The sequence below is a fragment of the Leptonychotes weddellii genome, chromosome 14 (assembly GCF_054177405.1).
Source record: "Leptonychotes weddellii isolate Sample4059 chromosome 14, ASM5417740v2, whole genome shotgun sequence".
NCBI lineage: Eukaryota > Metazoa > Chordata > Mammalia > Carnivora > Phocidae > Leptonychotes > Leptonychotes weddellii.
Window position 1 is genome coordinate 46,038,289 of NC_138382.1, and position 17,364 is coordinate 46,055,652.

General features: G+C 45.6%; 2 protein-coding genes and 1 long non-coding RNA gene across 3 annotated transcripts in view; 1 reads left to right on the forward strand and 2 right to left on the reverse strand.

Annotated features, from left to right (window-relative positions):
- The window catches only part of LOC145717042 (uncharacterized), a 1,975-nt gene extending 1,016 nt beyond the window's left edge, over positions 1-959 (reverse strand). Inside the window, exon 1 of the long non-coding RNA XR_014140021.1 lies at positions 574-959. This is a non-coding gene — a long non-coding RNA (uncharacterized LOC145717042). The remainder of the gene's footprint in view (positions 1-573) is intronic.
- Positions 1-11,824, forward strand: part of ACO1 (aconitase 1) — a 23,267-nt gene extending 11,443 nt beyond the window's left edge. The window contains exons 10-15 of the mRNA XM_081803063.1: positions 128-232; positions 957-1,099; positions 3,528-3,675; positions 7,969-8,091; positions 9,902-10,087; positions 10,969-11,824. Of these exons, the coding sequence (XP_081659189.1) occupies positions 128-232; positions 957-1,099; positions 3,528-3,675; positions 7,969-8,091; positions 9,902-10,087; positions 10,969-11,082 (819 nt within the window). The 3' untranslated portion in view covers positions 11,083-11,824. The remainder of the gene's footprint in view (positions 1-127; positions 233-956; positions 1,100-3,527; positions 3,676-7,968; positions 8,092-9,901; positions 10,088-10,968) is intronic.
- A 4,442-nt stretch (positions 11,825-16,266) lies between these two features.
- The window catches only part of RIGI (RNA sensor RIG-I), a 32,304-nt gene continuing 31,206 nt past the window's right edge, over positions 16,267-17,364 (reverse strand). Inside the window, exon 16 of the mRNA XM_081804073.1 lies at positions 16,267-16,836. Coding sequence (XP_081660199.1) covers positions 16,540-16,836 — 297 coding nt within the window. The 3' untranslated portion in view covers positions 16,267-16,539. The remainder of the gene's footprint in view (positions 16,837-17,364) is intronic.

Genomic DNA, 17,364 nt, shown 5'->3' on the forward strand with positions numbered 1-17,364 from the left:
AAAAAAAAAAAAAGAATGGTTTTTATTGTACTCTTAGAATATATAGTTTCTGCTTGCATGTCAAACTTCCCTTAGAGTGGAATGTGATTAGATTTGCTTTTCTTTCTTTTATCTTTTTGTTTGTAAGACCGTGAATGAAAGGTGGAATGCCTTAGCAGCCCCATCGGACAAGCTGTATTGCTGGAATCCCAAATCTACATACATTAAGTCACCACCATTCTTTGAAAACCTGGTATGACTTTTTTATTTTTAACAAAATAAGTTTTTCAAAATGTTTCTTTCCTTATAGAATCTACTTGATTACCCTCTACCCTTGCTTTGACTACGCATTCCACTGAAACCTTTACAAACCCAAGCAGACAATACTGGGGAGAGTTCTAAGAAGCTGGGGTATTTGGTTCTAGTGGGCCTACAGTGTTTCTGTCCAGGGGTTCTGTGTGGCTGTGCGGAGACGCCCTGGCCATCCCGTACCACCTGGACATAGAAAAGTCTGAGGGATCGACCGTCCAAGCAAAACATCCCCGGGCCTGCTATATTTAAACCTTATACTCAAAAAAACAAGGGAAATCTTACCTATAACTGACGATCAAGGAGTCCGTGCTCTCCTGGGTGGGAAGAGGAGGGGAGTGGAAGTTAGGATTCTAGCTGTCCTCAGCATCTGAGTTCCCTGGATGTGGAGACAGAGAAGGTCATTTGCAGCTCTATCGCTATTGCTTTTGAGGGAATCGTCCCAATACTTTGCCTCCCTGCAGGGGTGGGATGTGAATGTTTTGAGTAAATTCACCTTACTTTTCTAAGCACCCCTGATAAAACCAAAAAACCTAGAATTTTCTGTGCAGCGATGTACAGCTGTCATCCGGTTTGGGTCCACAGTGCACTGTGGAAACTGTTCAGACTCCCTGGTGACTTGCTGGAGAAAACCTGAGTCGTCACTAACTTGCTGTATTCTTTGCTAGAGCTTGGATATCCAGCACCCTAAATCTATAGTGGATGCCTACGTGCTGTTAAATTTGGGGGATTCCGTAACAACAGACCACATCTCTCCGGCTGGAAATATCGCAAGAAACAGCCCTGCTGCGCGCTACTTAACTAACAGAGGGTAAGTGTGAGTGAGGGGAAGAAAGACTAAAAGGCAAAAATGGAGTGAATGAGGCTAGTATTTCTTTTCACATGTTCTCTTTTCAATCAGACTGATTTTTCAGTGAACCCTGAGGCTTGAAAACCAGTCACCCTATCTGTTTGCTGCTTTCCAGCTTCCTTGGGAGATTCTGTCAGCAGGGAAACCCCAGCAGAGGGGATTTTCCTTCTGCGTGTGTCCCCATTAGAGTCCAGGCTCTGCTCTCAGCCTGTGGCGCACTTGGCAGGGGTATCCCTTGCCCTGCGATGCTGCGTCCTGCCTGAGACACGTAGTGACTACGGATTTGCCGCTGACGCGTCCATCGACCAATCCTTCAGTCACAGACTGACTTTAACGGGTACTATACCAGTATTATCTACTGTCCTCTAATACGCCGAGAGTGATCGGAGCCCGTCCCAGATCTGACTTTCCATGAGAATCATCTGGGGAGATAAAGATTCCTGTCTCCCATCCGCACCTTCCGAATCAGTGTCTAAAGTGATGGGCCCAGAGCTAATCTAAGAACAAAATCCAACACCTTTTTCGTTCTTTCTTGCCTTCTTTCCTTTTTTTTTGTCAGTGGGAGAGGAAAACGGCCTTGGCCCCGTCTCGCTTTCCTGGTGGCTAAGGTGTTTTCTTCACACCTCCCTGTCCTACTGAGCCCCACTCAGTCTCTGCCTCCTGGTGCATCCTATGGGACAGTCATGTTCAGAGCAAAAGTATTCCACGTTCCCCAGAGATAGGAGTGCTGTAAGTTTCAGAAGCTAGCCCACCTCTGGAGCAGGGGATGCACTGGAGTCTATCTCAAGATTTTTTTAACACGGGGCAACTACTGTATTAAATGTACAGGGACTTCTTACACACAGACACATATGGTAAGGGTCTAAAGGGATATGATTGTACTTCGAGTGGGAGTCATCGAGCGGAGAAGGGCAGGTGATATTTGAGAGGGGTCGGCGAATCCCTGCTCTTCCCCTCCCCCAAGCCACTCTGGCTATATTGGTGGCTGCCTTGCTTGTTGAATGTTCCAGGCAAAGGCAAATACCCTTCTGCCTGAGAGCCTTTGGTTGAGCTGGCTGTTTTTTCCTCTTGGATGCTCTTCCCCAAAATAGCTGTCTGGCTAACTCCCTTGCCAGTTCAAGTCTTCCTCCATGAGGTCACCCACACTGGACTCCTGTTCTCCTCGCCTTGATCTACTTTTTTTTCCCCTCAGTTATTAACCACAATCTAGTAACACTTGTGTAAGATACTCATTTTCTTATTATGATTATTTCTTTGTCTCCACCTTTTAGAATGTAAGCCCTGCAAAGGCAGGGATCTTCATCTATGTTGTTCCTTGATCTACCTCAAGCCCTGAGAACAGTTCTTGGCACATAGCTGGGGCTCAATAAAGAGTTGTTGAATGAATGAATGAATGAATGAATGGGAGAAAAGGATTCACCAACAAACAGCGAAACAAAGCGGTTGAGGCTGGAGAAAGAAACTAAGAAAACAAGCAGTGATTTTTTTGATTGCTGATTGTTGACACTTTTGAGACATGGACTATATAGGGAATGGAATGAAAAGAAATATCATACCTTCCCAGCAAAGTGCACGTATCCCCAACATTCTGGATATAATTTCAGGAGTTTGTAGACACGCTCACCTGCTCCTAAAGCCTAAACTCTCTCAGTCTTCAGATCACATCTTACCGTGAGATCAGATTACCACTCACACACACATCCTACCATTTTAAGAAACAGCTCAGTGAGCTGACAGCTGTGTTAATTGTAAGATGTTCCTGCTATCACAAAGTATCCTTTAACTGGAGCCCACAGACAAGATTTTTCCTTGATTTCAGGACCAGGAAGAGCTGTTCCGTCTCTTCAGCACTGCTCTGATTTTTATCTTATGAAAAATGTAAATCATGTTGCCAGTCATGTGTCTGCCCAATACATTGAGTTCTTGATGACTTGCGGACAAATTTATACCTCCTTCCAGGTAGTTTACAGAATGTATTTTGTGTTTCCCTCATTCTTGGCTCCACCTGACTGGCCCACACTGATTACTCTTTTGGTTTCCTTTTTCTTACCCATTTTGAATATTTTATCTTTTGTGAAGTTTTCTAGGCTACCCTACTCAATCAGTAAAATAAATACTCATTAGAGTTCCTCCTGGTTTTTCTACCCAGATTTATAAGACTAGAAGTTGGTCCTGGGAGAATGCTGATTTCCCCCTTTCACTGCCCCACCTCTGACCTCTGACTCTACCCTCAGCAGAAGATACAGAAACAGCTTTTCTGCCTTGGAGAGCGATGCTTAGTAGACTTAGAGGGATATCTAGGTCTATGGTTTTCTCTTTTCTTAATGGAAGCTAAGTTTAATCTTTTCTCCATTCACTAACCTAGCTCCTCTCCTGCTTGCATTATTAGCTTGACTCCACGAGAATTCAACTCCTATGGCTCCCGCCGAGGTAATGATGCCATCATGGCACGGGGGACGTTTGCCAACATTCGCTTATTAAACAAACTTTTGAACAAGCAGGCACCACAGACTATCCATCTGCCTTCTGGAGAAATTGTGAGTACTGTGTCTTTGTCAGGCTCTGGGCGGTTGGATATTTACACAGTCACCTTCCTTTGGGTCTCATTTTTTCTTCATAGCCCCATGCTACCTCTTGTTTCGAGAGAGTTCATCACGGATAGAGATGCCCTTTTAAGTTTTACAACTTTCTCTTCCTGCTTAGAGATTCTGCTTCGTGGTTTCCTGGGAGTTGAATTTACGAAGGCTCTGAGTGAAATGTGGTCAGTTCAGAGTATTTAAGGGGGAACTTCCAGGTTAAGATAGAGGATATTTATCAACAGGTGCTATTGTATGACTTTATTAACATTTAAGTCCCCATCCCACGAGAAGGAGGAACATAGAGGCCCGCGGAGGCCTGCCTGGGTCCTGACGGGAGCTCTTTGCAGTTGGCCTGTTACAGCGAACTCTTCATTCCCAGATGCCTTGGAGGGAGGGCTTGTGCTTTGAGTCCGACATACTGGCTGTGGAGCCTTCAGCAAGTTATTGCCCTCTCTGAGCCTGATTTTTCTGACCTGCGAAGTAGGATATCCACCCTGTAAGGTTCTGAGGCTTAAGCTTAAATGGAAAGACGTGTATACAACACAGAGCAGAGTATCTGGCGCATGTCATGGGTCCTCGGTGTTGCTTCCTTTCCCAGCAGATGCTGCAAAACTGCTTGAGAACTGTTTGTTACTTGAGAAATCACCCTCCTGACTTACTTAAAAATAATAACAGCTAGTATTTATATGGAATTTATTACATTCCATGTACTGTTCTAAGCTCTTTGCCTATATTGACTTATTTAATCCTCATAACAGCCCTTTGAGGGAGGTACCATAATTGTCCATCTTTTAAGATAATAAAAATGGAGATTAAAACCCAGGGAGTCTGGGGACACCTGGGTGGCTCAGTCGGTGGAGCATCCGACTCTTGGTTTCAGCTTAGGTCGAGATCTTGGAGTTGTGAGATCGAGCCCCGCCAACAGTCTCTGCGCTAGGCCTGGAGTCTGCATAAGTTTCTCTCTCTTCCTCTGCCTCTCCCCGCCCCCCAAAATCAATCAATCAATCAATCTTCAAAACAAAACCCAGGGAGTCTGGCTCCAACGTCAGTGCGGTTTATCACCACCCATACCACCTCACTTGTAACAGATTATATTTTGGTAAAGCAAACTCTTTATAGGTAATCACTGATCACCAGGACCCAACACAAAGTCAGCACCCAGTAGGTAGGTGTTCAGTGAAGAGCAGGGATGATAAACAAACTATTAAAGATAGTTAGCTGGTAGAATGCCCAAGAGACAAGGGGAAAGATATGCAGTATAGACACTTGGGGGGACTCCTGTGTATTGGCTGTCACAGTGAACCTCACGAATTTACAAGCCTTGCCATGACATAGAACTTCTGGTCAGATGGTCAGAGCCTCATCTTAAATAAGGAGACAGAATCAGAGATGCACAGACATTTGAGCCAAGCCTTGAACTTGAAAGATAGACCTAGACAAAGAACGGTGGGGAAGGGAAAGAAAACAGAGATAATGCAAAGAGTAGAAGAAAACGAAGAAAAGATTATCTTCTCAGAGTGGTGAAATGATTTTCTGTTGGCATAAAGTAATCAAAGGACGAGAAAGGGCTCTTGATAAAAAATAGTAATTAAAAAAGAAAGAAAAGGCTGTTAACAAAAAAAAAAAAGCCCCTAAAAAATTTTCACAGAAAAAGTTGATTAGTTGAGAAAATCTTTCAGAATATAGACCAGAAAGACAAAGGAAAAATTAGAGAGAAAATATAAGAAAATTAAAGACTGAAATGAGGAGGCTCAGCATCTGACTAAACAGAGATGCTAAGAAGAGAAGAAAGGAAATTATCCGGGAAGTAACACAAGGAAAATACCCCGACTTCAAGATCCGACTCCACATGACATCCACTGAATACCCACATGATTACGGAAGACCAGCTCCAAATCGCTTCAGTATGAAGTTAGGAACAGCAGAGATAAGGAGAAGATCTACAAACTTCCAAAGGGGGAAAAACAACTTCTGTGCAATGTGCTGGAGATCAGAAGTGCTCAAACCAACACTGGAAACTTAGACTGGCTTGCACCCCCAAATACCATGTCCCATGTTAAAGTAATAACACATTCAGATTCAAAAACTTTAAAAATACTCCTCAGTCCCTGTCTCAGGAAGCTACTTGGTGAATGCATTTTACCAAAATGAGAGAATAAGCCCAAAAAGGGGAAGTTGTAGGATACAGGAAAAGGAAATGCAGGGAATTCCCAGGATGTTGGTGAAGGAAGATTCTTCCATTATAGGAATGCACCATCTCTAGAGAAGAATCAGTCCAAATTAGAATAGGACTGAAGCTCCTGGAGAGAGATCTCTATGGAAAAGATTTTTAAATGACAGACTGCCTGATACATTTGAATGTGTTTAGAGAAGATGTGTACTTTAGGCAGAGTGTTTGGGGATTAATTGATGGGTAGTGACATAGAAACAGGTGAGTACACACACAAAAAGAAAATAATTAATTCCAATGGAAATTTTTTTGATTACCAAGAAAAGGAATTCAGAGTACATTACCTGTCTCAGCTATAAATAACATTCACATAGTCAATGTAGTGCAAACACCAAATACTGACTTACCCAAAACGTATGACATAATTATATTGGGAGGCTGGGGAGAGAACTAAATCCCCGGGGTGCCTGGGTGGCCCAGTCAGTTAAGCATCTGACTCTTGATTTCAGCTCAGATCGTGATCTCGGGGTCCTGGGATCGAGCCCTGCATTGGGCTTTGCGCTCAGTGGGGAATCTGCTTCAGGATTCTCTCCCTCTCCTTCTGTCCCTCCTTCCACTCACGTATGCACTCTCTCTCTCTCAATTAAATAAATAAAATCTTTTTAAAAAGAGAGGGAGAACTAAATCCCCACTAAAGCAGGAAATTGATAGATAACAAAAATGGAGAAATAGAGAACTGGTAGTTTAAATATAATACTGGAGATACAGAGGAACAATAACGGAAGAAACAACCAAATTTTATGTCCTCTTTTTTTTTTTTTTAAAGATTTTATTTATTTACTTGACAGAGAAAGAGCAGGAGAGCACAAGCAGGGGAGAGAGGCAGAGGGAAAGGGAGAAGCAGGCTCCCTGGTGAGCAAGGGACTCAATCCCAAGACCCTGGGATCATGACCTGAGCTGAAGGCAGTTGCTTAACCAACTGAGCCACCCAGGTGCCCCATCGTCATCTTTAGAAGAGAGGGAATGTGTAGGGAGCTGTTGCTTTATAAGCTCCCCAGATTTGGGTAACACCATGTGGAGCTAACCACAGGCTCCATCAGCCCACCGAAATAGTAATTTGGGAAAGCTTACTTGAGAGGTTGATTACACACCTTTTTAGAGCTTCTTTTGAAGGAAACCCTTTCTTGAGGGATTTTTTCTTTTTTTACTTAAGTAGCCAGGAAGAACAATTGTTTCATATCACCAGCAATGATATCAAATGTCTTTGTGAAGTCTTGGCACAGAGAATATTCAGAATTCTTGTGAGAAACAAATGAAGCTGTTTGTGGAAGATGTTTCTCATATATACCAAAATACTAGTTAATCCTCTCCTGTTCAGTATTGATCTGTGCTTCCACCCGTGTTTCTACTGTCTCTGCCTTGACCTCCTTGTAGAAGGGTGACTGATACAAGTTTGCATTTTGGGGCGCCTGGGTGACCCAGAGTGTTAAGCAGCTGACTCTTAATTTTGGCTCAGGTCATGATCTCAGGGCCCTGGAATCGAGGCCTCCACCAGGCTCTGCACTCAGCGGGGAGTCTGCATGAAGCTTCTCTCTCTCCCTCTGCCTCTCCCTGCACTCGCTATCTAAAATAAATAAGTGTATGTATGTTTGCATTTTATATAATTTCAGAACATGTCACCTTCTTTGTGGTTGCTACCCTTCACAAGTGACCATCACTGAGTCTCTAGACTGAGTCAAAACCCAGGTTTAGATGGGATTCTCTGTTTCCTAAGCTTTAAAATAGTTTAATCAATGGAAGAGGGGGAAAAATCTGATCGACTTTCTTTCTTTTCCCTTGATGCCTTAGGATTTGAATGTTTTTCTAAAACCAGGACAAAAACTAGGCATTTTAGTTAAAAGAACATAAAATTCATTGGTAGAGGTGAATTGGAGATTTGTAACACAGGCCACTGATTGGTTGAGTTTTCTGTTGGCTTTGTTTTGACTTGGGCCACTGAAGACCCTGTGCTTCTCACCAGGTCCCCCTGGCCTGTGTCCACACTCTGCTGCATCTGTAAACCTTGCTTTTCTCTTCCTCAGCTTGACGTGTTCGATGCCGCGGAGCAGTACCAGCAGGCAGGCCTTCCCCTGATCGTTCTGGCCGGGAAAGAGTATGGCTCAGGCAGCTCCCGAGACTGGGCGGCCAAGGGCCCTTTCCTCCTGGTGAGTGTGACGTGGAGGGACCCCAGCAGGCAAGCTCAGCAAAGCATGTGATGTTTGTTCAGCTCCTGCTTCTTGGCGGATCTGCCTTTACCCCACTCAGTGAAGGGTAATCCAGAGTTGAACCGGTTCCTTAGATCAGATACTCCTATTCTGGGAACCATGGATCTTTGGACGTGTCTGTGGAGCAGTTGGGAGGAGGGTCTGTGAAGTCTCTGAAATTATTTTCAAATGTGTGTATGTATGTCTTCTTTTTGTGGGGAAAAATGGCATGGTTTTCCTAATATTCAGGTTGAGGATGGGACATGTATTTCAGGCTGTAGTCCCAGGCGAGGCATAAGTCCGGACGCTGCTCCCGTGTTGTCCCTCAGGAGGTTCAGGGAAGGGTAAAAGTAAGGAGCTGGTGCTTTGGACAGACTTGGGGAGTGCACTTCAAGTGGCCTTTCACTGCCTCTGAGTCGGCTTATAGACTCTCAAGAGTAAAGGACGCGCTCTCTGGATGTAGACAGACAGCTCTTGAGAACCTGAGGCCATTTCAGGGCCTGAGCCGCTTGAGGCGTCCCCATGGAGGCGTCCCCATGGAGGGGCCGTGCAGGGAACAGATGGTTCTTACCTCTGGAGCATCTCCTGGCCCCAAAAGCAGGGAAGAGTCCTGCTACTCAGCCTGCATTCTCAGGGTAGGGGAAGATGACTTAACTGGTGCCAATCTCAGGGATTTATGGCTCGAGCAAATTAAACCTTGGGAAACACCGCATAGGGTGATTACCACACGTCCAGTAAAGAAGGCGGGGTCTGGCAGGCAGCTGTAAATCTCTTTGAACATCACACCTATTGCTTTGTTTTGTTTTTTATCAAGCATATTGCTTTGTGGGGGGAACAAAAGATGTTCTTTGATTACTTGGTAATATATCAAAAGTCTGCCTTTTCTAGAAGCTGCGGAAAAGAACCAGAGAAATTACAGAGGAGGAAAGGGTTTTAGGGATGGGGCTGGGAGCTGGCCATAGAAATGCAGCCGGTGGGGACCGTAAGAGCTGAAGGACGCCAAGAGAACTGGCACGCGAGGGGCCCCAGGCCCTAGGCTTCCGTACAGATTGGCCCCGAGTTCCGGCTGCCCCGGGCTGGGCCGCTCAGCAGTGCTGGGCTCTCCTCACAGCAGAGGGGGCTGGACGACTGGTTCTCAGCCCCGCGCAGCCCTTACCCAGCGTAGGGACGTGCATCGGACATGTTTACAAAGCTGCCACTCCCCCTCAGAGTGAACACATGTGCACGCAGATCCATACAGAGTATCTCCTGTTTTTGAACAGGAATTGCAAAAGCAGCACATCATTTCCTTTCTCTGTAGTATGTTCTGAAAGTTGCTTTTTCGGTTGTCTTTTGTGTCTGCACCTATTCAAGGGAAATAAAGGAAAAATTTATGTTGTTTTGCGGTGTGGATTCCAGATATAATGGAAGTGCGCTGAGAGATGTTGTATCACAAACAGCTAAGCGTGTGGTCAAACTGCATGAGTTCAATTACCAGACACCACCGCCCGTGTGGGTGAAGAGGGCACAATGGTAGCATCTCCCTCCGAGGGCTGGTGGAGGGTGGGATGGGAGAAGCCACTTTATTATGCTGCCTGTACATGGTAGGCAGTCAGTTCAGACCAGCTGCTGTGTTACTTATAACTAGAGTGACTGTTTATGTAAACAAGTCATTGGTACTTACAAAGAAGTTAGGTGTGAGAGGAGTTTGGACTGAAGAAGCCTTTTGTAAAGTTTCTGTGTATCTAAAGAAAATTGGAACTGTGTCCAAAGTACTGTCTTGGCTCCTCAGGGAATCAAAGCTGTCCTGGCTGAAAGTTACGAGCGCATTCACCGTAGTAACTTGGTGGGAATGGGGGTGATTCCCCTCGAATATCTCCCTGGGGAGACCGCAGACACCCTGGGACTCACAGGGCGGGAACGATACTCCATCATCATTCCAGAAAACCTCACACCACGAATGAAAGTGCAGGTCAAGGTAAGCCGGAGCCTCCCCATGCCAGGCCCAAGTAAACGGGACCGTGTGTTCATCATCAAACCCGCGAGAAGGAAATGAGTGGACTTGGGAAGGAAAACAGGCAGTGAGTAGGAGTGCGTTAGACCTACGAGTTCTGCTGGCGCCTGCTCTGCCTTCACAACACAGTGAGGGGGGGCACCTGTTGATGGATTACTTATTTCTGTTTACTCATGGAGTTACCATCAGTTCCTTTCTTCTCCCCAACCAGCCCCACTGTCTCCTCTGACTCCCAATCTCTCTTTAGCCCAGAAAAGAGTGTTAGAAGCTCGGAGACAGGACGTTTTCACATGATCTAAAAAAAACACCTTTTTTATTATCAAAATGTGAACAGACACACCCCATTCCTGAGCCTCACGCCAGGCTCCAGGTTTTGATTAGCCAAAAGGTAAAAGCGACAGCTCCCAAGGTGAGGCGGCGAGGCAGGTACCCAGTGCCGAGGCCCCAGGGTCAGCAGCTGGACCAGCTGCCTAGGGGACAACCTTAATGAGACTTCTGCCAACCCGCAGCTCCCAGAGAGGGTCTAGAAAATACCATCCCTAGCCTCACTAGTAGCTGCTGCCCCGAGAGACCTGGTCCTCAGGTGTCCGTCACCTCCATCATTGTACCCCATGGTGCTTTACTGTGCAGAGGAGTCGGCTGGGGATCTTGTCCAAATGCAGCCCCGGATTCACTGGGCTGGGCTGGAGCGAGGGACGGCACGCCCCTCCAGTGCTGCTGGCTCCGCTGGTGTGCGGACCACGCTTTGAGGGGCAGCCCTGAGGGCGGGGGGGGGGGCATCCCTCCTCACACAGCTGCCTGGCCTCCTCCCCCACTGGTTCTCCTCTGCTTCTTTGTCATCACAGCTGGATACCGGGAAGACCTTCCAGGCCATCATGAGGTTCGACACGGACGTGGAGCTCACTTATTTCCACAACGGGGGCATCCTCAACTACATGATCCGCAAGATGGCCAAGTAGGTCAGCTGTGCTCGGAGCCCTGTGCTTGGAGCTGCACCGGGGGAAGCGAAGCGCCACTAGCCCGCAGGGCCCTTGGTGCAGAGCATCCCCTGCGCGTGCCGGCCTCCCTGCATTGACGTAACTGGTGCCATTCCTCTGGGCACAGAATGCGCAGTTCCGACATCCTCTATTTTTGTGGATCTTTTTCTCTTTTTCTAGAATTTGGAAGCTAGAATGGTGGGAATGTCAGTAGTGCCAGAAAGAGAGAACTTGAGCTTGTCTGTAAAGTCACTGATCACAGAATGTCGATTTTTCACTCTTGGCCTGTTATGAACAGCTGGACACAAATAAGTCTTCTCAGAAGGCATCCCCTGTCCTCGTTTCTGTTCCTCTCTGTTATCCTCTGCTCCATGAAACCTTCCCTTGAGGGCCACTGGTCTTTGCATATTATTACCAGTGTTAACTGACATGGTAGATAAAAATGTTCTCAAATCACAGCGGTGATTGTGATTCTCCCCTCTGCCTTTTTCCTTCGGAAGGAATGATCCAGACACCTTGTGGACAGGTCAGACACTGACATTTTTTGATTATGTACCTTTAGATGGATCAACACTAAAAAAAAATGTGATGTTTTCTTCTTTTACTCTCCTCAAAACTTTTCCCCAGAAAATTCATTTGTCAAGAGGAGAACTTTGGAGGTGGTTTTGGAGAGAGACTTAGAACATTTGTAATTTGAGGAAGATTAAATCTATTTTCAAGGAAAGCTTGTTGACTTTGGACTTGAATTGTGTAATGTGTGTGAGGCTCTAGTCTGGGGATATTTCGAGCAGAGCGAGTCTCAGACTGTAGCATCGGGTGACCTTCAAGTTCCGCTTTTACAACCACAGCCGTACCATACGGGGGGACATGGAAGAGCTGAGAAACAGGATTCCTCTGCCCCGGTTGGGAGCAGACAAGAAGGTAGCAGTAGCAGTAAGTATGGTGAGCAGGTCATCATTTTCTATTTTTGTGCCCTATAGTTAATCTGCTTATGTTCATCACTGACATCATATTGGGGCGCATGTCTTAGTCTGCTCCCGCTACCGTAACAAAATACCAGAGACTGGGTAGCTCAAACATCAAAAATATATTTTCTCCTAGTTCTGGAGGCTAGAAGTCCCAGATCCAGTGTCTAGGCAATTCCTTTTCTGGTGAGAACTTTTTTCCTGGCTTGCAGCCAGCCACCCCCTTGCTGTGCCCTTACCTGTCTTTCCTTAATGCGTGTGTGAGGAGATGAGGTGCTGGCTCTCTGGAGCCATGTAAGGACACTGATTTTATCAGATCAGGGCCCCACTCTTACGACCTTATTTAACCTGAAACACTTCCTTAGAAGCCCTATCTCCAAAGAGACGCACTGGGGGTTAGGGCTTCAACACGAATTTTGGGGGAACACAAAAAACATGCAGTTCATAACAGGGTACCTTAGAGCTCACAGGTTGATCGCCTTGTAATGAATTTTAAAAATCTCAAATTTAGCGCTCAGAGAGTATGGCCTGGACATCAGAACACCCAGGACTGAGTCCTGTTTCTACCTCTTCCAAGATGAGGGACAAGACAGGTTAGTGAGCATCCCTGCCCCTGAGGTTCCTGGGACCCAGCTTGTGTTCATAAAAAAAGATTACAAACAGAACCTTGTTGTATAAAAAAGCCTATGACCTTCAAATAAGGATCAGTCCTAACACAGAAACACAAAGAAGGGCTGAGAAAACAGACCTCTACCACCTTAGCTCTTCATTACTACACTTCTGGGGGGCTGTCTAGCTCTTCATACTCAGTGGTTATGTGGAGACAGAGATTCTTGTGGCCATAACTTCTAGTACGCTTCCGGACTCCTCTACCTCCAAATGCACCCTCCATCCTGTTCATTAATAAAATGTCTTGCCCAGTGTCACACCCTGGCCCATAACAAGACTGAATAAATAAACTCCTTAGGCCTAGTTTCTCAAGAAGGCACTAGTCCTCTCACTCCAAACGAAATGTTTGCTTCTTGCTCAAGGTGCCTGCCAGTCCCCTTCCTCTCCGTGGGAGTCTCATCTCCTTTGTTAACAGTTTTCTAAATCCATTACGCCTCCTAAGAAACCAAGCATTCTTTGGTGTGCACACTATGTTAACCCACAGACTTATTTTAGCACATGTGTCTTCGGCTCTGGGACAGCCATTAGTAGGTGAGAGTGAGAGTGTAAGGGTGTAGCAGTCATGATTCATAGTGTTATTAGAAGCACAACTCAAACTGGTTAAGCAAAAATGTTAATAATAACTGGCTCATAGAACTTGAAGAACAGAGGTGGCCACAGCCGTAGGCTTGACTGGATCTAGTGGCTCAAACTCAGGTTCCCTCCCTATCATTTCTCCTCTCGTCTTACCTCATTCTTTAGGGCTGCTCCATGTGCCTGGGGATATGGCCACCAGCAGCTCTGGGGTAAGAGTTAGTAGTTGTGATCTTAAGAGATTTATCTCCCAGTATTCTCTAAGCTAAAGTTGGGAGTTTCCAATCACCAAAATGAAGAACCATATTTTGGGCCCAGTTTCCCTTTCAAGGCTATGTGAGGACAGCGGAGCACCCGGCAGGGTTACGTAGAAGCAATGTAGACTTACTTCCAGAAAAACAGTAAGGTTCCCTGGCTGCTTTCTGAGGAAGCTGTCAAATGTCATGACCACAAACAGAATTTAACACCCAAGTAGTTTTTGTTCACCCAGACAGCCTAATTATCACAAAGATTATATAATTATAGCTGAGAGGGTTTTTTGTTGTTTTTTTTTTTTAATTTTATTTATTTGACAGAGAGAGACACAGTGAGAGAGGGAGAAGCAGGCTCCCCGCGGAGCAGGGAGCCCGATGCGGGACTCGATCCCAGGACCCCGGGATCATGACCTGAGCCGAAGGCAGACGCTCAACGACTGAGCCACCCAGGCGCCCCATAGCTGAGAGTTTTAATAGTTTTAATAATTTGCAGCCCAAGAACGGAGGCCTGCATATTAAGTGCAGATTTGCTACGTGAAATGCGTACTTCTATTACGTGGTATGATACGAGAGTACCTGGTATGGTCCTGAAGTTAACATCATTCCGGTTTGGCTCTGGCTGGCTGGCTGGCTGTCCACGTCAGGGCTGCATACCTGCTGTGGTGCTTCCACAGGATGGGAGCGGTGTCCCGTGAATAACAGGGTTCCAGGGTCAGCGTGTTTGGGAACCACTGAGTTCAAGGGGTCTTGTTAGCACAGAACTGACACAGTGCCACACAATGACCGTTAAAGTGTGAATGACTCACTCATTTGAGGGGCGGGCTGGCAGCATTTGGTTCAGGAGCCTGTCTTGACCACAGAATGTTTTCGTTAGAGCATCTCACAGCGTGTGTGTTCCACAGGACTTGCTTGAGAAAATGCCGACCTGATGGTTTGTCTTTTAAAGTAATAATATCAGTTTTACCCTCTGAAACTAATAATACACTACAGGTTAACCAAATTGAATTTAAATTTAAAAAAAATTTTTAATTTTTTTAAAGAAATTCAAGTAGTAGTATCAGTTCTAAGGACAGGAATCAGAGTTTACAGCCCTTATTACACAATCAGGCATTTGACTGAAGGCAGCTTCTCATTTCCGGTCAAAAACCCATCACCATGTCAGCACTGGCAGGAACCATAGAGAAACAAGGTCCTGCGGGTGTGTGATTGGTTGTATCTAAACCACCTGAGAAACCTCACAAAGTACCCATGGCTGGACACCCTGCCAGGATGTCCTAATGGGGTGGGGCATGTGCCCATGAAAAAGACTCCCCACTTGGTTCCGACATATAGCTTTTGGCCGAGAAATCCAATGACCAGCATTTAGGCATCAGTCAAGAGTTTGCCATTCTTAAAACGCTACCTACCAGGTTTTTTCATTCAGTAAATAGTAACCGAGTGCCTAACTCTGTTCCAGGCTCTATGCCTGGCAGTGGCTTGACTTGGGGCAAAAAATCCAATAAGGAAATTCTAAGATATTTTTGTTTCACCTTCAGTCTGCCTTCTGTTGGCTGAAGAGAGGACTATTCACCTTCATCCAAATTGGACACCATTTAGATACTTGAAAGAACTTTTCTCGAATCTCCAGTAGGTGTTTTAAACATCCTATTAGAGTTCTGAAACAACAGCATCCAAAAAAGGCAATCACAGATAAAAAGAGACACTTGTGAGACTGTGATTTATATAATAAATACATATTTGACTTTCGTCCCCATTTCTGGCACTGAGCTCCTACAACCCTTGGAATTTCCTAAGTGACACAAGGGACAAAGGTGTCTCTTGTTATGCTAACGACATGACTTTTGGACTACACCTAAGGATGGGGCTGGTTGCCAGAACAACCAACTCTGATTCTAGGGCTGGAATTCTCAGTCCCACCCCCTGACAGCTGGGGAGTGGAGCTGGAAGTTGAATCTATCACCAATGGCCAATGATTTGATCAGTCATGCTTATATAATAAAGCCACCATAAAAACCCAAAGGACAGGGTTTGGAGAGCTTCTACCTGGTGAACAGGTGGAGATTTGGAGAGGACGTGGGAACTCCTTGTCCTTTCCCACACCTTGCCCTATGCATGTCTTCCATCTGGCTGTTCCTTAGTTATACCCTTTTCTAATAAACCGGTGATTAAGAAAATACAATGTTTCTCTGAGTTCTGTGAGCTACTCTAGCAGATGAATCAAATTCAAGGAGGAGGTCATGGGAACCTCTGATCTATAGCCTGTCAGTGAGAGGCACAGGTGATTACCTGGATTTGCAGCTGATGCCTGAAGTGGGATGGGGTGGGGCAGTCTTACAGGACTTAAGAACAATTTCAGTATACTAAGGGCAAAAGTCAGTTTATGGGGGCGGCTGGGAGGCTCAGTCGTTAAGCGTCTGCCTTCAGCTCAGGTCATGATCCCGGGGTCCTGGGATCAAGCCCCGCGTCGGGCTCCCTGCTCCGCGGGAAGCCTGCTTCTCCCTCTCCCACTCCCCCTGCTTGTGTTCCCTCTTGCTGTGTCTCTCTCTGTCAAATGAATAAATAAAATCTTAAAAAAAAAAAAAAGTCAGTTTATGGTGGAAACACTTTCAACATTTCATTTGTTCATTCATTCATTCATTCCAGTGTGTACTGAGTGGCTACTGGGTGTACACTGGCAGTCAGTTGTGAAAGGAAGGATAGGAAAAGAAGTTAAGGCTTTTTAATTTTTCCCAAGTACTTAGAGCTCCATTGGCCTACAGAGTATTAGTGCTGTGATTCACTTGTGCTTTACATATGTGATACAGTTCAAACTGCTGAAAACAATAAACAGGGTGAAGTTAAGTGACATACTCCGTTTGATACAAGCTTGGGTAAAGTAGCTTCACAGTGGTACACACAATCCATGACTGTACCCCCTGGGGCTAATTTCTTCAGTCAAGGTCATCCATTCCCTGTAGCTAAAGACTGAGGTCCTGAGGTCATTCGGACATTTCTGTAGCATCAAAGGATCTCTTCTCAAAAGGAAAATCCTTCCACTTGGCATATAGTTTCTGATCTCCAGTTGTAATATCCTCCACCACAAAGCTTTCTATTTTTATAACTGGAATCTCAAATGTCTTATACTTCACATGGATTCCCCAGTCATGGCTACAGTTCTGTCTGGCACAGAAGATCTTTGCTCTCTTCTCAAAATGCCCAAAGGTCTTTGGTTTGGGGTGTAATTTACTCACATAGCACTTCTTGAAAGCATCTCCAACCACAGCGTAATGGCAGTCCTACAGATGAAGGGATTGAATAACACACAAAACACAACATTAGAACTAGGACAGAACTGTGATTTTAAAAAACTCCACCACAATCTGAGATGCAGAGCAGGTAGGATCCCACTTATTTTACAGATGGGGTAGGAAGGAAATATGCATTCACCTGAAGGCCAGACTAGAATCCATACAACCGGACTCCCAGTTACAAGGGTGGGGGTGGGGATGCAAGTGAGGTGATAGGGGCCGTCTCATGAAGAGGAGGACTAAGAAGTTTCCAGGCAACTGAGCTTCTGAAAATAGATGTTCTTTATTAATTCAGAAACCAAAGGGGGTATTTGTTGAAGATCTCCAAAGCCTGAGTTCACCTGACAGACACAATCCAAAGGATACAGAGAACAATGAAGGGTCAGTGCGGATCTGCAGAGGGTCACAGACTAATGTGTCCTGAAGCTCCACCTACAGCCAACTTGAGAGTCCCGAGAAAGGCCACTCTGTACAGAACAAATGCAGACCCAACATACCAGCCCCTTGGGAAAACAG